Source organism: Heptranchias perlo, chromosome 6 (genome assembly GCF_035084215.1).
Source record: "Heptranchias perlo isolate sHepPer1 chromosome 6, sHepPer1.hap1, whole genome shotgun sequence".
In the NCBI taxonomy this organism is placed as follows: Eukaryota; Metazoa; Chordata; class Chondrichthyes; order Hexanchiformes; family Hexanchidae; genus Heptranchias; species Heptranchias perlo.
This window is the reverse complement of record NC_090330.1, coordinates 51,623,907-51,651,655: the sequence shown is the minus strand read 5'-3', so window position 1 is coordinate 51,651,655 and position 27,749 is coordinate 51,623,907. Positions and strand designations below refer to the sequence as shown.

The 27,749-nt window shown below is 41.0% G+C and overlaps 1 protein-coding gene across 4 annotated transcripts in view; it reads left to right on the top strand.

Annotated features, from left to right (window-relative positions):
* The window catches only part of dlg2 (discs, large homolog 2 (Drosophila)), an 861,897-nt gene that overhangs the window by 446,092 nt on the left and 388,056 nt on the right, over positions 1-27,749 (top strand). For all 4 annotated transcript variants that reach the window (XM_067986281.1, XM_067986283.1, XM_067986282.1 and 1 more), the window contains 4 exons: positions 6,023-6,147; positions 17,091-17,260; positions 23,379-23,515; positions 24,453-24,597. In XM_067986281.1, coding sequence (XP_067842382.1) covers positions 6,023-6,147; positions 17,091-17,260; positions 23,379-23,515; positions 24,453-24,597 — 577 coding nt within the window. The remainder of the gene's footprint in view (positions 1-6,022; positions 6,148-17,090; positions 17,261-23,378; positions 23,516-24,452; positions 24,598-27,749) is intronic.

Below are 27,749 nucleotides of genomic sequence, written 5' to 3'. Positions count from 1 at the left end.
TAGAGTTTAGAAGAATGAGAGGTGATCTCATCAAAACATATAAAATTCTAACAGGACTAGACAGACTAGATGCAGGGAGGATGTTCCCTATGGCTGGGGAGTCCAGAACCAGGGGTCAGTGTCTCAGGATATGGGGTATGCCATTTAGAACCGAGATGAGGAGAAATTTCTTCACTCAAAGGGTGGTGAACCTGTGGAATTCTCTACCACGGAAGGCAGTGGAGGCCAAGTCATTAAATATATTCAAGAAGGAGATAGATATATTTCTTAATGCTAAAGGGATCAAGAGATATGTGGAAAAAGCAGGAACAGGGTACTGAGTTCGACGATCAGCCATGATCATTTTGAATGGCGGAGCAGGCCCGCAGGGCTGAATGGCCTACTCTTGCTCCTATTTTCTATGTTTCTCTGTTTTTACAGGGGATCCACAAAATTATATTGTTTGTTTGTTATATGACATACCCATCCTGTTGTTATTAAAAAAGTATCCTCTGAATTTTACATTCACAGGAAAAACAATGAAAATTTACAAAAATAATCAAACAAATCCCTGACAAAAAGATTATATTGATGTTTTGCCACTAGACAGTTTCATGCACTTTTACTCTGCTGCACATCACTCCTGCACCTCTTGTTTTTTGTCCCTTTTGCTTTCTGGAGCTTGGTTCTCCCATCAGGCCACCTAACAGATATCACTGCTGTCACCAGACCAGATTCTCTCTTAGAAGCTTTAGACTATCATGCCATTCTGTTGCAAAGTTCCTATTCCTGTGCTCAGTCTATGCTCAGCTTTTCTTTGGGCTCACTGCACGTACAACATCACTGCACACGCACACTGTCAGACTTGACCTGGTGAGTTCCAGGCTGCCTGTTGCACCCTTCCCTCCCAGTTGCAACTCCAAGGTTGGCCTCCAACTTCTGCCCTAGACTCCACTTCAAGGGCACCACTCCCTTGTCTCACTCCTGTCAACTGCATTTTCCAGGCTTCTAGTCAGAATCTTTGCTCTATTTCTGGGCTTGGCTCCTTCCAGGTCTTGACATGTACTCCACTTCAGAACATGGGGCTGTATTTGGAGTGGCAAAAGTAGATGAGAGCTATGGAGGGCTCGGGGGAAAAGAGTGAAAGAGAGACACCGTTTTAAAAAAAAATGCTCCCATGGCCCATCATCAAGTACACCAAACCCAGTGCTTCTGACTCTCAGTACTCCAATATCTCAGCTACCTCATGACTTTATGCAACAGCCCCCCTTGTGCTCCCATAGCCCATTACCCAACAGTGCTACCACATATCAGTCCCCCAATGGTACCACACTTCTATCATCACAATGGACCTTGCCTCCAGACCTCCTGACGAGTGCTTCTCCCTCCCCCCCCGACTTTTCCTCGTTACCCCAAGAGCTTCCAAGGGCTCATAACTCTCTTTCACCCCCAAGTAATCTCATACCTAAGGTCCCAATCAGCTGCCTGAATTCTTTCAAGCCACAGCCCCCCCCTCAAATTTTCTCTTACCCAAACCCCTAATGCTCCCAAACCCTGCTATTCCCTCCCAGTACACAACATCTCTGCTTCCTCCTCCCCCCAACCACCCCCCCCCAGCTTGAGTCCCACAGTCTCTCACTTGCATGTTGCAATATCTGATTCTGGAAACCACCTCTGCCCAGTATGTGTTTGCTCCTAGCTTGCTCTTTATCTGGGGCTATATAAAAGGTAGAAAGCCTTTACCTTAGTAAGGCAGTATGTGTAAAAGACACAGAGATTGAGAGACATAGAAAAAAGAGGAGACAAAGGGAAGAAAAGGCTTTCAGGAAATGGGAGAGATAAACAGTGAGAAGAGTTAAGAGATGAACAGAGATGCAAAGACCACAGTGGCAATAGTAAGTGAGAGACAAACTAAGGGAGGAAAAAAAGAGTGGAAGAAAGACGGCGAGAGAGATCTTAACATATTGGAGTGGGAAAGAAGCAGAGACCATTGCAAGAAGAGAAACAATGAACATTGTTCTCTGAATAATGCCACAACATTTACAATTGATAAATAAAATATTTAACCTGAAACTTTTCCAGTTGCTCTTATTATTGCTATCTCCCAAATGTATTTGAGGCAGTTACTGCAATTCTGCATACTCATTTATTTTAATCCTCTTCTAGCCCACAAGGAATTGTCCTAAAAAGAGAACACTAGTCACCTTGTAGTATAGAGAGCACAGTGTGGAGAAAAGACTACGTACTTTGAACATTTAAGTGTCTAGAATCTAAGACCAAATTCTTTGGAATGCATTTGCATCCTGATATCCTGGTCTGGAGATGGGCCAATGTTTTTCAAGCCAGAATCAGTATTGCATAAAACAGAGCAAGTGTTGTTATGCCACCACTGGTTTGCTAACTGTATAAAGATGACTGTGACTTTAAAAACCTAACATATATTCCAGGGAAGGCTTCCAATTATGATTATTGTAAGCTTTCCCTGGAATATATTTGTTAGGCTTTTAAAGTCACAGTCATCTTTACACATTTTTGTAAGCTTTTAGCAGTTAAGATTTTAAAAACAAGTTATTTTATTTTTAATACAATATAAAAGACTTCCTTTGGCATCTTTGTTTTAGCACTCTGAATCAAAACATAATCACTAACTGCTAAAGAGTGAGTCCAGCACTTCCAAATTAAGCATTGAATGACTAAATAACATTTGAATGCAGCATATATTGCCATCCCACTGGGTAATACTTTTACACTTTTCACCTTGATTCACTATCCAGCAGTCCCATGTTATTGTATATTTCGGTAATCTGAAAACAAAGATGAAAATGGGGTAATGTCTATGACCTCCCAGATATGTGGGATGACCATTGGATTGTTTTTTAAAAACTTATTAGTCCAGATAAGCTTAATTTTTCTTTTGATTTTGAGAAATTCCAAATATTATGGGGAGACTCACAAATGTGATTATAATTTTATAAGCCTTCTCTGGAGTATTACTTTAATATTTTAAGTAATGTTATCCCTGATGCTAGAATATATTGGATCAAATTAACAACAACTTAAGAGTCATTTTGGATGTCATATTGTTTAGACCCTTCTCTGCTGTCCAAAGACCAAGAAAGCTTGAATTTCCTCAACCTATTGCACAAACCCTAGATTGTCTAACAAACTCAAAAAATGCAGAGACCGTGCTCTTAATATAACCTCCCATCTCAGTTCAGATAAACTTGAGAAATGCTGATATGAACTTTATTATTAAAAAAGCTGCTGCTGTAAATGTGTGACTTCAGTTTCTACCACACCATTTTATTCTCTAAGATGGCAAGCATTTGTGATTCCTTCAGCATGTTTTTAAAATGCATTCTCTTTTTATTTTGTTTTTCATTGTTTCATGGTCTATTTTAGGTTGGGAGAGATTTTCTATGATCGTCCTTCACAGTAGATGCAATAATCTTTCCTGTAGTTTGTCCTTGTTCGTCCTCATTGAGCCATTCTCTATCTTGCTCCAAGTGGTCTGTCTCAGGCAAAGTTTAGGTACTTGTCACGCATTAAAGGCTAGTCGTACAAATATAAAACGTGGATAATAGTTTAATCATTTGAAGCAGAGTATTCTGAAATGAAATACTGGAATATGTATACAATTCAAACCTGAGTACAAATTTGGCACCATGTCTCTGCAGAGTTTATTTTCCTGATTCTATCGTAGATAGTCTGTGATGTTAGGTGAAATATTATAGTTTAGATTTTGCCAAATGTGGTAACTAGGAACATTTAGCTCAAGATGCTTAGGTATGAAAATGTACAAAATTTAATAACACTAACACAGATACAATTCAGGCACGTTGGGTTTAAAATATTTTGGGCTGATGTGCACAGTTGTTTATCAAATTTTAAGGTACCTAATATTCTTAATAGAAGTAAAATGGCAAAAGTTATGGGTTCTGTAAGTAATCAACCTTTAATGACATTCTATTGAGTGATGTGCCCCAGGGATCAGTGTTGGAATCACTACTGTTTCTAACTTACATCAATCACAAATCCAATGCAAGTTGGTAAAGTTTGGAGATGAAACCAAACTCAGAGGGACAGTGGAATTGGAGTAGGCACTTCAGAAGTTACAAAATGAGTTCGGTAGAATATGTAGTGGCTTAAACAATGGCAGATGAAATTTAATACAGATAAATGTAAAGTACAGCATATAGAAAAGAAAAATGGACAGCATGTGCACACCATGAATGATGTTGAAATGGCTAAGGATTAACTTGAAAGAGACTTAAAAGTCTTAGTATACTTAATGTTCAACAGATTCAACCAATGCAGAGCAGCAGTCAACAAAGCTAATAGAATGTTAAACTTTATGGCCAAAACAGTAGAATACAAATGAAAGGAGGTCTTGATCAAGCTGTATAGAGCTCTGGTAGTGTGTCCAGGTCTGGTCACCAAGAAACAAGGGAAATATTTAATTGTTGGAGGTACTGCAAAGAAGAGTCTGAACCCTAATTTTGGAGGTCTGAATTATGAGGAAAGACTGGAAAAATTTGGGCTTTTCAACCCTGATAGGAGGCGTCTGACAGGTGATCTTATAGCGGTGTATAAGATTGTAAATGGTATGGGAATAGTAAAACCAAAAAATTACTTTGTTAACATAAGCGAGTAGGATAAGGCGCCACAGGTTCAAACTAGTAAAAGACATAATTAGGACTGATATCAGCAAGTTGTTCTTCATATAAAGAGTGATCAATATTTGAAATGGACACTTGGAGTAGTGGAGACAAAAATCCTAGAATCAATTGGATGCTGCAATTGCGGGGACTTTAGGGTCATTCTGGGTAAACTAAGATGAACCAAATGGCTTTCCTCATCATTAATTGTCTTTTGATTTTTGTGATCTTATAATGTACTTGAATCCTTCAGAAAATTGTTTTATTAAGTTTGTATCTTGATGTTAATAAGAGAATATTCATATATGGTTCTGAGAAGTATCTTTATGAAGACCTGTACTTCCTATTCAATTCAGTGCATTGATATTTTTGACCTAACATTTTTTTGCCTTGGGTTAATCCCAGTCTCAGCATGTTTCCTAATGGCTTTTTGTGTTGCTTATCGTAGTTATTTCAAATGGGCTGCAGGTAGATCAACAATAAAAAGTAATGTGTTGTGATGCATTTTAAAGATAACACCTTGTTCACTGAAGTACAATGGAGACATTTTACAGTAACGCTTGCTCTTTGCCAATACAGTCCCCATCACTTACATCACACTTGCTTATCCCAGACAGCTGCCTATATCGGGCAAATGGTGCAAACCATTTGTCATCACCATAGGTGTCAATTACAAAGGCGCCACTTAAAACTTATTAAGCGCATTAGCTATTTCATGCAGTTCAGTACTTACTGTTTTTTTAAAAGCTAATTTTTTTTTAAAGGCTGCATCCAATCAACATCTCACTTTGCAACATAAACAGGCAGATGTTAGAACCACAGAGACATAAATAAAACCAAGACATTGTAGCAGAGGTTGAACTGATCTCATGTTAAATGTATCAGCTGATTGAAGCTGCCCGAAGTCTCCACTGCCTCCCGTAGTTGTTAATAGTGCGAACAGCTGATGGAGACTTCAAGCAGCTTCAATCAACTCCTCCCCACCCCATAGCCTCTAGAACTCCTGCACCTGCTGCAAGCCCTTCTTGCCAGCTTGTTGAGCTCCACGTCTATTTAAAAAAAACTCTTTCTAAATTTTTTGGTTGCATCGGCCATCATGTATAGCAGGCAACATGTTGACACCAATGCACCAGCTGTAAGCGGTGGGGGCTGTACTGACATTGAAAGCTTTAGTCTTTGTTGATCCCTTAAAAGCCTTGTACAGCAATTTGGTAGGTACACACTGGACAATAGACTATTACAGATAATTTGTAATAAATTCTCCTTCCAGACTTCACAACATGACCTTTTTTGGAGCATGTAACCTTGTTACAGATAGACTTTCACCTCTGGGTTTTGTCAATAAAAGTGATTAAATTAAATTCTGTCATTTCCTTGTCTGACAGGGTAATTCTGGCCTGGGATTCAGTATTGCTGGAGGCACAGATAATCCTCATATTGGAGATGACCCTGGGATATTTATTACTAAAATTATCCCTGGTGGAGCAGCAGCTGAAGATGGACGACTCAGGTAAATTATTTGGATGATTTTTTAAATTCATGTAATTGTTTCTTGTGAGCAAACCAACGCAGAACAACATGTAGTTTGCAGATAAAAACAGAAAATGCAGGAAATGCACAGGAGGTCCACCAGCATCTATAAAGAGAATAGAGAATTTAATGTTTTGTATGCAGACTCTTTGTCAAAATTGGAAGAGACGTGAGTCCTTATCAGAACTGAACAAAACAAAAGACGAGAGAAAAGAACAACAGGTAGAAGTTAAAAATCAGGATGCTGATTCTTGTCATAGAGAATAGTTAATGGGTTTAGTTGGCAGCCAACAGGTTTTTGAAAAGTTTACACCTGGACCAGATGATTTCCATCCCAGGGTTTTAAAGGAAGTAGGTGAGCACATTGCAAATGCCCTAACTATAATCTTTCAAAATTCTCTAGATTCAGGAACTGTTCCTCTAGATTGGAAAATTGCACATGTCACTCTGCTTAACATCTGTTGTGGGGAAAATGCTGGAGTCTATAATTAGAGATAGGGTGATTGAACACCTCGAGAATTTTCAGTTAATCAGAGAGAGCCAGCATGGATTTGTGAAAGGTAGGTCGTGCCTGACAAACCTGATTGAATTTTTGAAGAGGTGACTAAAGTAGTGGTCAGGGAATGCCAATGGATGTGATTTATATGGACTTCCAGAAGGCATTTGATAAAGTCCCACATAAGAGACTGTTAGCTAAGATAGAAGCCCATGGAATCGAGGGAAAAATACGGACTTGGTTAGGAAGTTGGCTGAGCGAAAGGCGACAGAGAGTAGGGATAATGGGTAGGTACTCACATTGGCAGGATGTGACTAGTGGAGTCCCGCAGGGATCTGTCTTGGGGCCTCAATTATTCACAATATTTATTAACGACTCAGATGAAGGCATTGAAAGTCTCATATCTAAGTTTGCTGATGACACAAAGATTGGTGGCATTGTAAGCAGTGTAGATGAAAACATAAAATTACAAAGGGATATTGATAGATTAGGTGAATGGGCAAAACTGTGGCAAATGTGAGGTCATCCACTTTGGATCAAAAAAGGATAGAACAGGGTACTTTCTAAATGGTAAAAAGTTAAAAACAGTGGATGTCCAAAGGGACTTAGGGGTTCAGGTACACAGATCATTGAAGTGTCATGAACAGGTGCAGAAAATAATCAGTAAGGCTCTTGGAATGCTGGCCTTTATATGTAGAGGACTAGAGTACAAGGGGGCAGAAGTTATGCTGCAGCTATACAAAACCCTGGTTAGACCGCACCTGGAGTACTGTAAGCAGTTCTGGGCACCACACCTTCGGAAGGACATATTGGCCTTGGAGGGAGTGCAGTGTAGGCTTACTAGAATGATACCCGGACTTCAAGGGTTAAGTTATGAGGAGAGATTACACAAATTGGGGTTGTATTCTCTAGAGTTTCGAAGGTTAAGGGGTGATCTGATCGAAGTTTATAAGATATTAAGGGGAACAGATAGGGTGGATAGAGAGAAACTATTTCTGCTGGTTGGGGATTCTAGGAGTAGGGGGCAGAATCTAAAAATTAGAGCGAGACCTTTCAGGAGTGAGATTAGAAAACATTTCTACACACAAAGGGTGGTAGAAGTTTGGAATTCTCTTCCGCAAACGGCAATTGATACTAGCTCAATTGCTAAATTTAAATGTGAGATAGATAGCTTTTTGGCAACCAAAGGTATTAAAGGATATGGGCCAAAGGCAGTTATATGGAGTTAGATCACAGATCAGCCATGATCTTATCAAATGGCGGAGCTGGCACGAGGGGCTGAATGGCCGAATCCTGTTCCTATATTCCTAAACATTAACCTGTCTGTTTTCTTTACAGATCATAGAATCTTACAGCACAGAAGGAGGCCATTTGGCCCATTGTGCTTGTGCCGGCTCTTTGAAAGAGCTATCCAATTAGTCCTATTTCTTAACTCTTTCTCCGTAGCCCTGCAATTATCTTCACTTCAAGTATATATCCAGTTCCCTTTTGAAAGTTATTATTGAATCTGCTTCTACTACCCTTTCAGGTAGTGCATTTCAGATCATAATAACTCGCTACGTAAAAAAAATTCTTCTCCTCTCACTTCTGGTGGATACCAAAGATAGTATTACAGCCAGAGAGATGCCTGGATATCTCCACAACACAGTAATCACTGCACTCCTCCAACTCTGGCATAATGTGCATCCCCAATTTTAATCGCTCCACTATTGGTGGCCGTGCCTTCAGCTGCCTAAGCCCTAAACTCTGGAATTCCCTCCTTAAGCCTCTCCGCCTCTATACTTCTCTGTCCTCCGTTAAGACGCCCCTTAAAACCTACCTCTTTGACCAAGCTTTTGGTCACCTGGCCTAATATCTCCTTTTGTGGCTCAGTGTCAAATTTTGTTTGATAATGTTCGTGTGAAGCACCTTGGGACGATTTACAACGTTAAAGGTGCTATATAAATGCAAATTGTTGTTGGTGTAGTTGCAGAGCCATTATGGCTTTTAGCTCAACTTAAAGTTCTGTTGTGAAGGAGGGTGCACTAAAGTATCCAGGATTACAAGATCTTTAGGTTTCATCCAAGAAGAGTCTCCAGACATCTTCCTGACTTTACCCCCATCTTCTCCATGTTCTTTGTGCATGGAAATACTTTACCAAGGCTATAGTGAAATGTCTTCTTTTGTTCCTCTCTTTCCTTTTTAGAGTCATAAAATGATTTTATAAACTCTTTCAAACATCCAAAAATGCTTCATGGACAATGAATTACTTGGAAATGCAGTGACTGCTGTTACGTAGACATTTTACATACAGCAAGATCTGCACAAACAACATTGAGATGAACTTGCAGTTACTCTGTTTTTGGTAGTGTTCACCAGGACACCAGAAGAACTCTTGGTTTTCTTTGTATAATGCCACAGGATCTTTAATGTCCATTCAAGGAGACTGATGAGGCCTTGATTTAACATTTTATCTGAAGAATAACTCCTATAACAACGTAGCATTTCCTCAGTACTGCATTCGGTTGTCAGCCTTAATTATGGGCTTGAGTCTGGGAGTGCGACTTGAACTCAGACAGCCTTTTCACTAGGAGGCAAGAGTCGAAAGGAGGAATTTTAACATCCCAGGCAGGAAGCTGGCTGAGTGACGAGGTGGTCTGCCAGGAGTGACAGTAATTTCCATAAAGGTTTCTCCCGATCGTCCACTAATACTACAGTGGGAGATCGGAGGACTCCAGTGGAAATTCTACCCAATAGTATATGGAATTAAGGAGAATGTGGCCATGTGGATGGAGAGATATTTGGAGGGTGTAAAACAAAAGGTAGGGGTAAAATGAAGGTAAGACCGTAAAAAAGATTAATTGATACAGTATACAAGAGGTAATATTAAACTTGTACAAGAGCTTAGTTATGCTGCAGTTGGAGTATTGTGCACCCCATTATAGGAAGGATATAAAAGTGATGGAATAGATGCAGAATAGATTCACTAAGATGTTACCAGGTATGGTTAGTTACATTTATGAAGAGAGAGTTGAAAAGTTGAGGCTTTTTTCATTGGAGCTGAGAAGGTTGATAAGGTAGATAAGGTAAATAGTGATACAATGGGCTGGAAATTGCTTTTAAATAACAGTGAGCCTAACAGCACTCACCGTTATTAATGGCGAAATCGAAGAGCAAGTTCCGGCGACTGTACATGCGCAGTCAAATGTAGAAATTGGGAACTTGCTCTTCCTGGTTCGTCAGTGATCTGAAAGCTTTTCATTAAAGGGATCTCGCCGGCTGCAATCAATGGACAAGCACCAATTTGCTCTCCTGCCCAGCTGGAAAGGAATTAATCTCGCCACAAAATGGGTTCGCTGAGTTTTTTAGGTCTAAACTAAGTTTTAACAGTGTGGTAAGTATTAATGACTGCTAAACAACCTCTCTGACACTAAAAATTTACTTTTTAAAATGTGGAGTCTCATTATTCCTGATGTTAATAGTTTTTGGAAAAAACGTTTTTTTTTCTTTTTCTTTCTATCCCTTTTATCTGAGTCTTTTAATCGTGCCCTCTCTTTATTTTGTTTTCTCTATCTCATTTTATTGTACATTTACTAATATTGTCTGGCACTTCCTGGTTGTTAGTCTGCGCGGTTTGTGAATGAACTGTACTTCCTGGTTCTAACATGCATGGCTTTCTTCAAGCTGATTGTTGGAGGGGACATAGAGATCCTTTCCTCCTCTCAACACTCAAAGAAGCCTGGGAACGACCGCTGCACTTCTTGTAGGTCTCAATTAAAGCAAGTTGACGCCCAGAAGACCGCGAAAAGTTTGTTGGTGAGTTAGTTACTTACCACCGGCGGGCGACGTGTTCGCTGCTCAGAGCAATTTCCAGCTCATTGTTTCCAATGGTCAGTGAAACACTGAGAAAGCACAAGATTAAGGTAAAAGAATTAAAGAGGATGATGGGAATGTGCAATTCTCTACCACAGCCCGATGTTAAAGCAGAGTCCGTAGCTTTTAAAAGGGAATTAGATAGTTGCTTGAAAAAGAGTAACATTAAAGTCCATGAGGAGCGAGAAAGAGAATGGGATTAGACTAGGTGATGTGGAAAAAAGCACCAGAGCAGACTTGATGGCGTGTTTCTATGCTGTAACCTTTTATGATTCTAAGCACTTCCAGGTAAGCCTGAATCAGAATAAAGGTCCCCCTATTCTATCCCAATAGTGTGTATAAACCCAACCTAAGAAGAACATCCCAACTGCATCAAATCCAAACCAAATACTTGCTGTATTGTAGGTTGAGGCTGCCCAAATTAATTTAATTACAACCAGCAGAGAAGGTGAGCATCTTCAGCCTGTCAGTCTGAGCTGAGATCTGGGTTTTGAATCCGATGTAAGGACAAAATGCCAGCTCACTGCATCGTCAATTCCCTAACAAAATAGTGATTTTTTTTAGACCACCACGGGACGAGTCATCGCAATAGCACGGTGAACTGGCAAAAAAAAACTGACGAATTTATTGCACAACTATATGCAAGTGATATGTATTGTACTTGCTTATTGTGTGACTGAACACTGGAGGTCCTCCTGATTGGAGCAAGCATACTGTAGCAATTGCACTCCATATTCTCTTCTTATATCCAAATTTGTACCTAAAGAGAATGTTACAGAGAGTTTGAAATAAAAACAGCCAGTACATTGCCACACCAGCTTGAGTGTTTATCAGATATAACAGTAAATAGCCTCTATTTGGCCTTTTTCCTCTTTACACTCTTTTGATTTTTCTCAATAGCTTAGACGAAACTCTTACTAATCTATCCAATTGCAAATATTCTCTTTCGAGATCAGTGTCTTCAAAAAGAGGATGAAAGTCAGGAAATCGGGAGAGAGAATTTCCAAGAAGAAAGACAGACAGTTGAAATTTTGAAATACAGACAAATATTCGGTAAATCAGTAATATAAAGCAAACTTCAAGGGAGAATTCTAATAGTTCTAATAACTTCCCAGTCATAGTCCCTTTCTTGTCACATGACCGGCCACAGAAGTACTTTTGATATGGTGCCGTGAAATGTTCATCCGAAAATGTTGAAGTGAGCATCTAATAGTGGCTGCCGGGGACTAAAGTGTAATTAGAAACCATATAGACCCAGCACTAAAATTACACTAATATGAATTAAAGATAAAGGTTACTGTGTAATTTTTTTAGTGGGAATTTAAACATTACATTTTCTGTTGTTGAATCCTTAAGGATCAATGCATTGTATGTCACATATTAATGATAAGCAGTTCTTCCAACCACACACACAGCGTTTAACCTTTCAAAAAGTATTCATTCCACTTTTCGTACAGAAATCTGCGAGTGCTGAGATCACAGACATTTTCCCAAAGCATGCAGTTAGTTGCAAGTCAAGCTCAGAACCTGCAGAAGTGAATAACATAGCAATTCTTTGGATAAGAGATTTTAAATCAATGCTGAACACAGCAAATTTAGATTGGATTGGTGCTTCCTCCATTTCCATTAAAGTGTCAGTCAGTAACTATCTATCAGTTGGCTCTTGATATCATGAATTGGCCCTGACATGAAAGGTGGAGGGTTTACATTAAGGGGCCTCAAAAGGTAATCTAGCCCACCAATCCTTCAGTAGTCTTGGCAATGATTGATTCTTCAGTGGCAGTGTTTGTGGGCTATCCTGCGATGAATTAATATTTTAAAAATCCTTTAATACAAAGACTGCTAGCATATTACTTAAAAAATCAAGTTGCAATTTGTGAACTAAATGATGGATGATGTTAATTATTTTTTCTTTTCACTTCATTCTTGAGATTCATCTGTTATCTAGACTCCAGAGCACTTTGTAAACCTGACACAAGCTAAAGATGTAAGAGTGCAACTGTTCTCGCTCGGTGGCTCAGTGAATTCTTTAGGCAGTAGCTGAGTCACACAAACTAAGGAAGACTGCCTTATTAGTTGATTTCAGCTGGTTTGTGTTCGTAATGCTGCAACTGGTCTCAGTATCCCTGAGCTATGGATAGACAAAATTAGGAAGGGTTTAACTCTTGATCATATCAGTGTCCTCTGCTGGGATAATGTACATGTGGATGTCAAGTGAGAACAGGATCGAGCTTCACTGTAAATCTGCCCCCCCCCCCCCCACTCCCCACCTCCCCGTTGCTGTCTTATAAACCTATTGACACTTACTATCGAAGGTCAGACAAGTAATTGTCACTTGACAGAGGTACTCAACATTAGCTCACATGGAAACGTACTCCAGCAAGGAGGCAACATGTTTGAGAGGATGCAATGGAGAAAATTTAGCAGTCCAAATTAGCGAGGGGAAATTGTTTTATAAGTACCGCAACTGCCACCTCTGATACTACAGCTGATGATATGGTTGACAGCACAATGTTCATGCCAAGTATACAGTAGTGCAAATCCAGAAAAATCTAATCCAAAAAGGATTCCATTACAACAACAGCAACTTAGATTTCTATACTGCTTTCCGTGTACAGAAAAACATTTCAGAATGCTTTACAGGGTAGAGAAGAAAAAGTGGACACCAAGCAGGAGGGAGAAAGGGAAACTGACAAGTTAAGAGGAGGTTGGCGATAGGAAGCTTTTGAAAGTAATAAGGGAGGTAGCAAGATAGAAAATTTTATGAAAAGAGTTCAAGGGGGCAAGAGCATAATGCATGAAAGTATGATCATTGACAGTGGAATGCGGAGTGGGATGTACAACTGAAAGAGATTATGTGAGATAGGGTGGGTTGAGATCATGGGAGGATTTGAAGGAGGTACAAAGATTTTATGTCAATTCATTGGGGTGCAGGGAGCCAATGGAGCTTGGCAAGGATAGGGGTGATAGGAATGAGGAATTTTTTGCATTTGTATACATGGGGACTCTGAATGAATTGTACTTTATGCAGGATGGGAGCAATGGGGCCAGCAAAGAGAGCATTTAAAGAAGTTCAGTGTTGACATGATAAAGATACGGGTTAGGATTTTAGCAGCAGTGGAGGAGGAGAAAGAAGGCTGGCAAAAAGAGGCTTTTAAAAGTAGGAAGTGAGGTAATAAGGTGGAGCTTTTTTTTATTCGTTCATGGGATGTAGGCGTTGCTGGCAAGGCCGGCATTTATTGCCCATCCCTAATTGCCCTTGAGAAGGTGGTGGGGAGCCGCCTTCTTGAACCGCTGCAGTCCGTGTGGTGAAAGTTCTCCCACAGTGCTGTTAGGAATGGAGTTCCAGGATTTTGACCCAGTGACGACGAAGGAACGGCGATATATCCCCAAGTCGGGATGGTGTGTGACTTGGAGGGGAACGTCCAGGTGGTGTTGTTCCCATGTACCTGCTGCTCTTGTCCTTCTAGGTGGTAGAGGTCGCGGGTTTGGGAGGTGCTGTCGAAGAAGCCTTGGCGAGTTGCTGCAGTGCATCCTGTGGATGGTACACACTGCAGCCATTGTGCGCCGGTGGTGAAGGGAGTGAATGATTAGGGTGGCGGATGGGGTGAGAATCAAGCGGGCTGCTTTGTCCTGGATGGTGTTGAGCTTCTTGAGTGTTGTTGGAGCTGCACTCATCCAGGCAAGTGGAGAGTATTCCATCACACTCCTGACTTGTGCCTGGTAGATGGTGGAAAGGCTTTGGGGAGTCAGGAGGTGAGTCACTCGCCGCAGAATACCCAGCCTCTGACCTGCTCTTGTAGCCACAGTATTTATATGGCGGGTCCAGTTCAGTTTCTGGTCAATGGTGACCCCCAGGATGTTGATGGTGGGGGATTCGGCGATGGTAATGCCGTTGAATGTCAAGGGGAGGTGGTTAGACTCTCTCTTGTTGGAGATGGTCATTGCCTGGCACTTATCTGGCGCGAATGTTACTTGCCACTTATGAGCCCAAGCCTGGATGTTGTCCAGGTCTTGCTGCATGCGGGCTCGGACTGCTTCATTATTTGAGGGGTTGCGAATGGAACTGAACACTGTGCAATCATCAGCGAACATCCCCTTTTCTGACCTTATGATGGAGGGAAGGTCATTGATGAAGCAGCTGAAGATGGTTGGGCCTAGGACACTGCCCTGAGGAACTCCTGCAGCAATGCCCTGGGGCTGAGATGATTGGCCTCCAACAACCACTACCATCTTCCTTTGTGCAAGATATGACTCCAGCCACTGGAGAGTTTTCCCTCTGATTCCCATTGACTTCAATTTTACTAGGGCTCCTTGGTGCCACACTCTGTCAAATGCTGCCTTGATGTCAAGGGCAGTCCCTCTCACCTCACCTCTGGAATTCAGCTCTTTGGTCCATGTTTGGACCAAGGCTGTAATGAGGTCTGGAGCCGAGTGGTCCTGGCGGAACCCAAACTGAGCATCGGTGAGCAGGTTATTGGTGAGTAAGTGCCGCTTGATAGCCCTGTCGACGACACCTTCCATCACTTTGCTGATCATTGAGAGTAGACTGATGCGGCGGTAATTGGCCGGATTGGATTTGTCCTGCTTTTTGTGGACAGGACATACCTGGGCAATTTTCCACATTGTCGGGTAGATGCCAGTGTTGTAGCTGTACTGGAACAGCTTGGCTAGAGGCACAGCTAGTTCTGGAGCACAAGTCTTCAGCACTACAGCTGGGATGTTGTCGGGGCCCATAGCCTTTGCTGTATCCAGTGCACTCAGCTGTTTCTTGATATCACGTGGGTTGAATCGAATTGGCTGAAGACTGGCTTCTGTGATGGTGGGGATATTGGGAGGAGGCCAAGATGGATCATCCACTCGGCACTTCTGGCTGAAGGTGGAGTGTTTTAAGAAGGGAGCTGATCTTTTCCATTTGTGAAGACTGCACTATTATTAATTTTGAATTTGTCACTGTAGTGGTGTAAAGAAAATAAAACAAATTAGACAGACATGGGGAAATCTGTTATTGAAATTTGTCTTACTTGTTGGGCATGTAAATGAATTTGCTTTGGATAGAAAGATTGCTGTCAGTAAGTATTATAGCAAATGGCATTCAATGCCAATATCTGGCAGTTACACTATAAGTTGGTTTATTAAAACTGACAATGAAATACATATCCTTTAGATTTCTGTCAAAGATCTTTCTAATTTTCAGTTTCCACCTTGTATCTTTGATTTCTCTCTTGTAAGCATGTTTTTTATGACATGAGTATTGCTGCTCGTAATCTCTGAACATAGTGTGGACATGAAGTTGCTGATTTTAGATTCAAAATGAATGCATGGAAGGAGGGTTCTTTGCTATGAATAGTGTCCATAACAAACTCGTTGTGATTGCACATACAATGATGCCATAGGGTGTCACAGCCCAGTACTAGGAATAAAGAGGACAGAGAGAATTGCTCCCTATTTCACCAAGAGGAGCTTTTTACACTTGTGTCTATGTACATCTTTACAGCATTATGGTTAAAAATGCCAGTTACTTGCTGGACCACAACTTTTAAGTTGGTGTGCAGAAAGAGAAAATGACCTGTTAGCTTTGTTGCTACATCTTGCATTCCCTTTGCACTTTATGAACTAATAGAAATACAGCATGGATTTATTTGATTCTTTAAAGGTGTTTTTGTCCTCATATTTCTTCCTTTTCCCAAAAAATATGAACATATCCCAGAATTTCATTCAGCTTTTGAAGTATTACAATTTAATTAAATAAATTCATGATGTACATTAAACTGATCAGTCAGCTGATTGTGTTAAATGTGTTGATGTTTGTGCTGCAATGGCAAATTTTTCAGCAGTGGAAAAATTAGTTTTGTATTGCAGTAATGTTTCCGGTAGAGAGTGTGAGTGTTGCCATGTAGTCTTATCATCATTCTGCCAGTGTTTGGGCAAAAGCCAGCTCACTCGTACAGAGAAAATAATCTGTCAAAGCAAATAGGATTCAACTGAATCTTTTTTTATGAAAAAGAAACTTACACTTTCTCTCTCTGCTATAAATCATCAACTTTATATATACAATCACTATAGTTAATTACATTCCTCCACTTTAACTTGCTCCAAAACTGTTGACCCTGAGGTTGCAGGATTGATTGACAAGTCCTGTACAAAAAGTCTGAGTGGTGTTTGGATAAACGCTGAAAAAAATTAAACTCTCCAAAACAAAGTGTAAGTGTGTCCATTTCTTTAAGATAATGTCAGCTTTTTTTGGAGAAATTTGGGATTATATTTCTATTGAATTGAAAAACATTAGTAAACATATTACTTTACAATAAGCATAGGTAACATCATAGGATGTGAGTCCCATTTTCCAGTAGCCTCATAACATTATTTATTGTATTTTGGCCAATATCCACTGTGGAATTGCATGTGTAATAATGTCAGTAGCTAGGCCCAACTTAACAAAAACATTATTTCCAATTATTTAATTATATTTATTTCTTTCCAGTTATATCTGAGAATTCAGATATCATAGATGGAATTAAAACTAGAAAAACAATAATTTTATATGAAAATGAATTATCTTTTTGCTTGTTTAGGGTCAATGATTGCATTCTGCGGGTGAATGAAGTTGATGTGTCTGAAGTGTCTCACAGTAGAGCTGTAGAGGCCTTGAAAGAAGCTGGTTCAATTGTGCGACTGTATGTGCGCAGAAGAAGGCCTGTTTTGGAGACTATCACAGAAATAAAACTCATAAAAGGACCTAAAGGTAATCTTCGGTTAGGCTGAAAACGAATGCAGGAAACATGATTTAAAAAGGAGACACTGAAACCTTATAAATGGAATGTATTCAGACTTGTTGAATAGTTTAATTTTAATTTTTATATATAGATCAAATGTGCCAGAAATGAGTTCTTCATGTAACTTTTTTATGCTTGTAAGTACTACTTTGTCACCTCTAAATTCCAAATGCTCTTGTTGGATTTTTATTGAATTTTCTAAGTGACAACCTCTCCTGCGAGGATGGAATACATCCATTATAGGACATTTTGGAAAGCATACGTGTGCTTGTCAGCCCAATTAGGACAATGCACCTTTTCAGAAATGTAATATGTGACTTATTGTTGCGAGATCCTGAGTCTGAATGAAATGGGCAACCTTGGAATTGCCTATTTATCTGATTGTGTCCATAAATACTACCTTATCTGTCACCTTAACTCAAAAAATCTTCTTTGGATTTTCATACAAATTGATAAATGACTTATTATTATTTCTATTACTATTTAAGTGAAAGAAAATAATCGAGTCGGATAGTAAGCACTCAATTTTATTTCATTCGCGTATATCAAATGCTCATAGAATTTTCAGCAACCTAAGTATTTTATGAAGTATTCCAACATATGCTTGTTACACTTTATAGATTTTATTCCAATTTTAGCATTATTTTCTTTATGCCAGAATATTATTTAATATTGTAAAGTATTCCTAACATCTGTGTTAGATGTTTTAACATTTTTATGTTTTGGGGAAATGTCAAATGTTTGGAGACCTTGGGTAAACTTTGTGCATCGCCATTAATTAAGAGAACCTTTGAGTAAGATTCAGCAAGATATTTCAGTCTGACTCTGAATACAGAATAAAATGACTCCAGTATGGATCAAAAAAATAATTTCTCTTAAAACAAATAATGCCAGTTATATCAGTTTTGTGAATGATGAAGTTGAACACAATTGAACCATGGTGCAATTTAGGATGAATCTCTCTGCAATTAGAGTAGGTACAATCTATTAGAAATATTAATGTATGTAGAAGTAACAAATACTTAGTACTAGAATTAATGTGAACCATTTTCCCATTAGGTAATGCATGACCAGAGAGCCGCATTACATATCAATTGGTTGCAAACATAACAATTAAAAGTATCTATTTTTATTAGTGGCTCATATACTGCGAGTTGCTCTGTGTACTGCTGAAGCTGAGGTTACAAAATAAAGTCATGGGATTTAACCACATATTTTCAAAATCACACATTTCTCTATCAGAGAAATTAAAAAATTGCTGTCAGTGTTTTGCTTTTAATTAGGAAATAACCATAATGTTAAGTATGTTAAAGATGGTAAATATCTACAAAATTATGGGCTCGATTTTCGAGTGAAGTAGCAGGTGCATTGAGGATGGGCGGCTCCGAAAATCGCGGAAATCCTGAGCGGGTTCAGAGCCTGGCTCCAACCCGCAGACTTCTGGGTTCCCCATTGATGCGTCTGGGTGCGCGCGCGCCTCCCGGAAGCGGAAGTCCCACCGGCAATTAAAGCCGGCAGGATGATACTTTACATAGTTGTTGAGCTAGTTGAAGTACTTAATTGTCTCCACATTTTGGCAGGGGTGCGATTTTCAAGCATCCTCAGCGTGTTTCCCGTGCTGTGGGAAACAATCCCTGTTGCAACAGACGAGTTTCAGCCAGCAGCCAATGGGAGATGCAAATGCTTATTTGGCAGATGGGGAGAAAAGGTCACTTATTGCAGCAGGGCACTCTGTCACTTCAGACAAAGTTTTGGCTGCAAGATCTTTGTTTCTTTGTTTTCACTCAAAATTTTTACTTTCCACTCAAAATTCTGCTGTTCAAACATATTTAACTACTTTGCGGATCCCCTCAAACTCACACCATCAGGATGGGGGGGCGGCATGGCTGCATTCACCACTACATCCGAGGACAAGCAACATCACCAGCCTCTCCAGGCATGGCGTCCACCTCCGCCACGTGGAGCTCCACAACACAGTGCTGCGCTACAGGCACCTGCAGAAGAGCAGTGAGGGCAACAACAGAGAGAGCGACGTCGCAGGAGGCACTACCCTCGCCACAGGGTCTACAGACTGAGGCTCAGCTTCCTCAACCTCTCTGTGCAGCAGTGCATATGGAGGCTCAGAGTCAGTCGCCAGGTAGTCGCAGACATCTGCAGCCTCCTTCATGCCGAGCTGCTCCAGGCAGCATCTCCTTACCTGTCGCTGTCAAAATCACCACTGCCCTCAACTTCTTCGCCTCCGGAACATTCCAGGGTGCCACCGGGGACATCGCTGGGGTCTCTCTGTCATTTGCACACAAGTGCATAAGGCAGGTCACCGACTGCCAATTTCGTAGGGCCTCGCAGTACGTCGACTTCCCCATGGACGACCTCAGCCAGACGGAGAGAGCAGTGGGATTCCACTCTGTGGCCGGCTTGCCACGGGTGCAGGGTGTAATCGATTGCACCTATATAGCGATACGAGCACCTCCACACGAGGCAGGACTGTTCATCAACAGAAAGGGTTAGCTCTCCATCAACACTCAGCTCGTTTGTGACCACCGCAAATGATTCCTTCATGTATCCAACATCCCTCTTCCACGCACCGAACACCCTTAAAGGCTGGCTCCTTGGGGACATGGGACACCCCCTGCACTTGTGGCTCATGACACCTCTGAGGAACCCCATCACCGAGCAACAGTGTCGATATAACGACAGCACATCACCACCAGGTGTGCAATTGAGCATGCTGTAGGGCTGCTCAAGATGCGATTTAGCTGCCTTGATTGTTCTGGGGAGTGCTTCAATACGCACCATACAGAGTGGGACACATTATAGTCATGAGGAGGCCCCATCCACATCTGCCACCCGCATTGAGGAGGAGGAGGAGCAGGATCAACCCATGGGCAGAGCAGTGGCTCAGCTGGCTGCTCGTGAGGCCAGGTAGTCACTGATATGTGAACGGTTCTCCTTACGTCAGACAGCGTGAAGAGTCCAGTCCTCACACCACCTGGATAGGGCAGCGCCCTCACCAGCCCCTCCCCACCCCCGACCCCTCCCTGGACAAAACAGGCCTGCAACTACACATACCCGCACTGTAGAGTGACCCAGTGGGTGGCATCAAGTGTCGCCGTGCATGGTGCACCTCATGAAAGGGCCTTATTACAGAAGCCAGTCAAGAATGGCCAAGACATGGCAGTAATCGTGACAATAATAATATTTAATGTGAATTTAACAGAGCCAATATAAATAAAAAACATGACCAACCGTCAAACCCTTGTGCATACCCTTCGTGCTTACAAAACCTTCACCTTTCTCTTCCGACTACTTCTACGTGGTGCATCCCCTGTGGCTGCAACAGAGGTAGTGGCAGGTTGCTCTTGTTCATGCCCTGACCAATTAGATGCTTTGGGCCTATGCCCTCTGGGTTTTGGTGCCCGTGAGGGCCCCTCCAAAGAGTGCTCCACCTGCACCTGCGCAGGGGAAGACTGGGCCACCTGGAGAGGAGTTGGACTCCTCCATCCTCTGCGCTATTGTGGAGAGTGCACATGTCACCTGTTCCAGCATCTCGCAAATGTGCTGCTGTCCCTCTCATTCTCCTTTTAGAGGATGGCCCCCAGGGTTCAGCATCTGCATCCAGCTGCGCAGAGCCTGGAGAGGAGTGAGCCCACTGACGTGGACTCTCCGCAGCTGCCCCTGCCACCGGTGTCTGCTCGTTCTCACGTCTGTGGTAACTCACCAGGTGCCAACCCAACTATCTGAGGTCCAGGACCCACCGAGGTGTGCGTATCTGCGCTGGTAGATGGCTCGCTCAGATGTGACGGTGCACAGAGGCAAGGCACGCCCTCTGCCGTCACAGAGGTCGCTGAAGGCCCTGTAAGAGAACAGAAGGCAATATTAAGCATGATCACAGATGTGTCATGTTGCGATGAGCATACTGAGGTTCTGAAGATGGCAAGGCATGTTCACATCAATTCATATTGTGTGTGCTGAATGTTAAAGTTATGTCACCAGACGTTTGTCGGGTGCCCGTCTCGGCGTCCCCGATGGACAGGCACTCGCGGGTTCGGCTGAGCTCCAGCGCTTCCTGCTCCACGTCTGTGAGGATGACCATTTGTTGCGGCCCGCCTCCGGTCCTCGCCCTCTCCCGTGTGTTCTGGGATCTCTTCTATAAGGGGAGAAAGTACAGACGCGTGAGTGAGTGATGGTGATGTGGCCAACTGATGAATGCATTGGTTTGGGTGCGACTGACCGTGAAAGAGATGCATCAGAGGGTGAGTATGAGACAGAGCCATGACATTTGTGTGAGGATTGGGTTGAGTGGTAGTGGTGGGGTGAGTAATGTGGAGGTGAAGAAGTGCAGATAAGTTGAGGATGAGCCTTAAGTGGGTGTGGGAAGTGATGTGATAGAGTAGTGTTGGCAAACCCGGAAGCCACGTTAAGTGGCTCCAATTGACTCGCAATCGTGTGGGAAACGGACATTTTTTATTGGGCGGGTTACCCACACATCCAATCACACCCCCAGCTGCCATCCTGCCTCCACGCTAATATCAGGGCCTATATGTCCATAAATTTCACCTCATTATTTCATTCACTTTGTTTTTTGAGTAAAAAAGCTAAAAGATCATTTAAACTTCAACTATTTGATATCCATATTCTACATGAATAATCCGTGTTAAAATCATACTTTGTACTTAACATAGCATTTTTAAAAACTTTTTGCTGACATGGGATGGTCAAGATCATCATTTTTGGATGTGCCATAAATTTCACACCCTTACCACTGACTCTACCTCGCACTCCAGCCACTTGCTCAGGCTGTACCAGAGTATGCAACATTTTTTACATCCTGTTTGACCCACAGCCGAGCTTCAAACCCTATATTCGAGCCATTACCAAGATTAGTGACTTCCACCTCCACAACATACCCCTTCTGTTCTTACCTCAGCTATAAAACCCTATTGCTGCCTTTGTCATCTCTGGATTCTCTAATGCCTTGCTTGACAGCCTCCCATCCTCGACGCTTCATAAACTCCAACTTGGCCGAAACTCAACCATTCAAATCCTGTCCTGTACTAAATACCATTTGCCCATCACCCTTTTCCTCACCGACCTACGTTGGCTCCCTTTTCTCCAGCACACTCAATTTAAAATCTTCATCCTCAAATCCCTCTACTGCCCCATACTATCTCTGCATCTCTTCAGCCCTATATCCCCCTACCACACCCGACTCTGTTCTTTTGTGTTTCTGCCTTCCTTTCACTCCACCATTTGTAACAGAGCTTTCAGCCACCTCTGGAATTACATCCCTAAATCTGCTTCTAAACTCTGCTTCACTTCTCTCCACCTTTTTAAAAACCTTCTCAAAACCTTTTCGAGCAAACTTTCAATCACCTCTCCTAACTCTCCCGCCATGGCTCACCATCTGATCCTTTATCCCTTTTATCTATTTTATTTATTTTTTCCCACCCTGCCTGCAAAACAGCTTGGAATATTTTCTATGTTAAAGATACTATATAAATGCATGTTCATAGAATGATGTAGCACAGAAGGAGGCCAATTGGCCGATCGTGCCTATGCCAGCTCTTTGAAAGAGCTGTCCAATTAGACCCACTTCCCTGCCCTTTCCCCATAGCCCTGCAAATTTTTCCCCTTCAATATGTTGTTGTTGAAATGATCCTTCTGAGCATTGTGAAGATTCCATTTTGTAATCAAGATAACAAACAACTCGATTAATTTTGGCCCTTATTAGCACCACAGTAATCTACATTTGTATTTAAATTTGTTGAAAATGGCTTCTGTTTCTGAAAGATGCTAAAGAAAAGCATTTTGGTATAATGGCCAAGATAGAATATATATTTTAAGAGGTGTAATACGTTCAACAAAATTAAGTTTCCAAAGTGTATTGAGAGTTCAGTCATTGGGGAAAGATATCTCCAGAGTACAGTATTAAAATAGTAATTTATTGGGGACTGTAGCGCAGTAGTTAAATCACTGGACTATAATCCAGAGGCCTGGACTAATAATCCAGAGAATTTGAAAAATTGAACTAACATATTTATGGGAAACTGCATAAATTGCATGAATTTGTCTTTTTTTATATTGTAGGATTAGGATTCAGTATTGCTGGTGGTGTGGGTAACCAGCATATCCCAGGTGATAACAGTCTATATGTAACAAAAATAATTGATGGAGGAGCCGCACAGAAAGATGGAACGTTACAAATTGGAGACCGACTCCTTATGGTAAGAAATCTTGCTTTACGTAGAATTTTATCATATTTTGAACCTTGTGTGAAATCAGGCAGGATGCAATAAGTAGTAAGACATAAGAATACATTTTTGCATTTAGTGTTGCAAAAGTAACAAGATTAGGATGTCACTGCTCTCATGAGGCTCAGACTCATGTTAAAGAAGGAAATAACTTGCATTTATAGAGTACCTTTTATGTCCTCAGGACATTCCAAAGCATTTCACAGCCAAATGCAGCAGCCAATCTGCACACAGCAAGATCCCACAGCAGCAATGGAATAAATGACCACATAATATGTTTTGGTGGTGTCGGTTGAGGTATAAATATTGTTCAAGTTTGGAGTATGATTCCACGAATATTGGCAATCTTTAGGCATCTTGTCCAAATGGCCATTCTTAATGTGTTGGCCTGGACAGCATTGTTAGCAGGCCATTCATGCATGCAGGGCATCACAGCTAAGCGTTATCCGTCCTTAAACAATGTCTACATACGCACTTTCTGGCAGTCAATGGATGGTATTGGAGAATGGAAAACCCCAATTTTTTTTCCCCTCCTTAACCAATTGTAATGCCTCCGCTACTGCCTCTGGCTGAAATCAACCAGTAGATTGGACTTTGCATCATCATAGTCGTTATGGCTCAGTATCACACCATGTGCTGTATTTACCCATTGACCCATTTGGGTAGAGCACCAAAGGCAGGAACTACTCCAGCAATTTATTTCAAATTAAGGTGAATTCTTCTATTGTTAAGCATGAAACTGTGATCTGACTGTCTTGCATGATATGTAAGTACAGTAAAGATTTTTTATTGCCCATTTGTACCTTCTAATAAAAATGCAGCACAGAATTGTAAATGTAAATAAGGAGATGACTTAATTTCAATATTGAACTTATCTCTTGAAATGGTCATACAATTATTTTTTTTACAGGTAAATAACTACAGTTTAGAAGAGATAGCACATGAAGAGGCTGTAGCAGTGCTGAAAAACACATCAGATGTGGTCTATCTTAAAGTTGGAAAACCTACTACTGTTTACATAAATGATCCTTATGGACCTCCTGATATCACACACTGTAAGTAATTTTTTTTCCACTTTAAATCATAACCATGTGTTTTCACTCTGTTCAACAGTTTATCGCTCAGTTACTATAACTAATTTTCTATTACCAACCACACCAGCAGCAACATTTAGCTATCTTTGCATAGAATAGGATTTTAAAATTATACACTTTTTCCATAATGCATCAAGACATTACATTTAAAATGTTTCCTCCACAAGGTCCCTTTTAAAAATTCATAATTCTAAGATTTGCAATTAACTTTAGCATTTTTTTTAGCATTCTATTCTTTTGGGGTTTAAAGACTGGGCAGTTGTGATATTAGAGAGAGAATTCCTAGGAGGAGGATGCTGACAGAACAGTTGAATGAAATAAAGATGCAATTCTTCAACCAGGGTGCTTCAGTGATGGTGCTAATTTAGCTGCCTCACACTCACTTTCTGGGTCAGTAATGCCTCTAAGCCAGTATTAGACCCTCCAACGAGATAATTTAGCACTTATTATTTACACCTTTATAGAAAAACAGAAAATGCTAAATTAACCACAGTTCTTTTTGTAACCGCATGATTTTTGAAATGAGGTGCAGCTGGTGACACTCATTCTCTAGTTGTTTACTTACAGCTAGTCAACCAATTGCAATAAATAAAGTACATCACTTGATTTTATTTTGTTTACATCTCTAAGCATTACCTAATATGATTCAGTAACATTGCAAATACTGTCATTGTCTATTCTGGGTTTTTGTTCGTTATTTGTGGTACAAGTGAAAAGAACATTTTCCCAATAATCAACATTACTAAACACTCTAGTATAGTGCTGAAGTACAACTATTGCAACTTTTCTCAAAAAAAACTTTTGTCCTCCTACCACCTTCCAAAATCTCATAACCCATTCTCCAACTTGAAGGGTGGTAATCTGCTCTGGAGCCTACCAATGCTTTTGTAACTGACTAATAGCAGAGGGTCACTCACCCACCAGCCTTTCCTTCCTTGTGGTGAGTGCCTGGCTGTGGTTCTCAATAGATGATCAAACAAAGATTGAGAGCCCGTAACATAAGGATTTATAACACAAACCTGTATTGTCATTCACTCTCATGCATCATATTGGTACAGTGACCTGCTATACACCAAATTGTATAACTCTTAACTTTATTTGACGCTTATTCTTTCCCAGGGAGCACTGTGAACTCAAATGTATAGGAAATTACTAAATTGTTGCTTTATCTGTACTGGCTTACATTGTCACAGGAGCAACTTCAGTAATCACACTGTAACCACTCAAAGATCTTCAACCTTAGCATTACCTCAGAATTCTAACCTTGAAATGTATTACATAGAATTAAATAGAATGTATAATTCAAACAGGCCATTCAGCCCAATGGGTCCATGCCAGCGTTTATGCTTCACATGTGCCTCCTCCCTCCCTACTTCATCTAACCCTATCAGCATATCCTTCTATTCCTTTCTCCCTCATCTGTTTATCTAGCTTCTGCTTAAATGCATCTATGCTAGACGCCTCAACTACACCTTGTGGTAGCGAGTTCCACATTCTAACCACTCTCTGGTAAAGATGTTTCTCCTGAATTCCCTATTGGATTTATTAGTGACTATCTTACATTTATGCCTCCTAGTTCTGGTCTCTCATGTAAGTGGAACGATCAAATGTAATACAGTTTCAAAATCCAAATTGGATTTACTTGGAAAACATTCGAATTTTGGTCTTATTTAAATTATTCAAATGCATCTGACATTTTACGAAACATACACTACAGGCAGTTTGTCAAGTTTCATTTATTCTAACCACGTGTAGGAAAAGCACTATACAAGCTTCCTACATTATTATAAAACCTTAGCACTATACAAGCTTTCTACATTATTGTAAACCTTATGTTAAAGTAATATACATATACATACTAGTTATCTACGAACAAAGGGCTTGCTGTCTTTATCAAAACAAGCTTTTTACGAACTTGTGAAAGAGAAGGCCCCTTTTTGGCTAATGAGCACCTGGTACCATGTTTTTTTTAATTCATTCATGGGATGTGGGTGTCGCTGGCAAGGCCAGCATTTATTGCCCATCCCTAATTGCCCTTGAGAAGGCGGTGGTGAGCCGCCGCCTTGAACCGCTGCAGTCCGTGTGGAGAAGGTTCTCCCACAGTGCTGTTAGGTAGAGAGTTCCAGGATTTTGACCCAGTGACGGTGAAGGAATGGCGATATATTTCCAAGTCAGGATGGTGTGTGACTTGGAGGGGAACATGCAGGTTCAAGGTGGTGTTCCCATGTGCCTGCTGCCCTTGTCCTTCTAGGTGGTAGAGGTCACGGGTTTGGGAGGTGCTGTCAAAGAAGCCTTGGCGAGTTGCTGCAGTGCATCTTGTAGATGTTTCGTGCCTTGTCTGTAGAATAGTGAAAAGGAGTCACCCATAGCCTTGTTGTGATTTCCTTGAAGATGCTCCTAGAGGCCAGCAATCAATTAGAGAGGTGGTAGTAGTTTCAGAGGAATGTACAAGGGAGTTATTCGGAGGTTTATTACGCTTGGTGTGTAGATAAGGGATCATCATAGAGGGTTGTTAGTACCATCTGTGAATCAAGGGAGTAGGGTCTGATAGCCGGCCCCCACTTCAAGACAGAGAGGATGATTGATGGGAAGCTCATACAGACATACAGAGCTTATTGTGTTTAAAACATATATAAGTGAGGTGCTTTTCAGTAACTAACCAGAATATTCTTGGGGTGAGCTGGACGCCCATATAGATCAGGTTGTCAAAGATGCGTTTTGGGATCTGCTGTTAGGTGAACACTAAGTCAGGTTGTATCAATCTAACCAGCATGCTTGATTGTACTCTTGTATTTTAAACATTTTTGTTCCTTGTTATAACTTCTTAATAAAGTTATTATACTTTGGAACCAACCGCCTAACGGCCTAAACTAAGGACAAGAACAGTTTAAGTAAAAGATATATTGGTATATGTATATTTTTATTTACACCACAAAAAACAAAAATTTGATTTGCATTGTGGAAAAGATTTATAGGTTTCTGCAGCGTGAAGATAGTTGTGTTAAGTTGATATTTTTTAAAAGGGTAAAAAGATGGTGGAGAAAAATCAATGGTAATTCATGATGTGGAGATGCCGGTGATGGACTGGGGTTGACAATTGTAAACAATTTTAC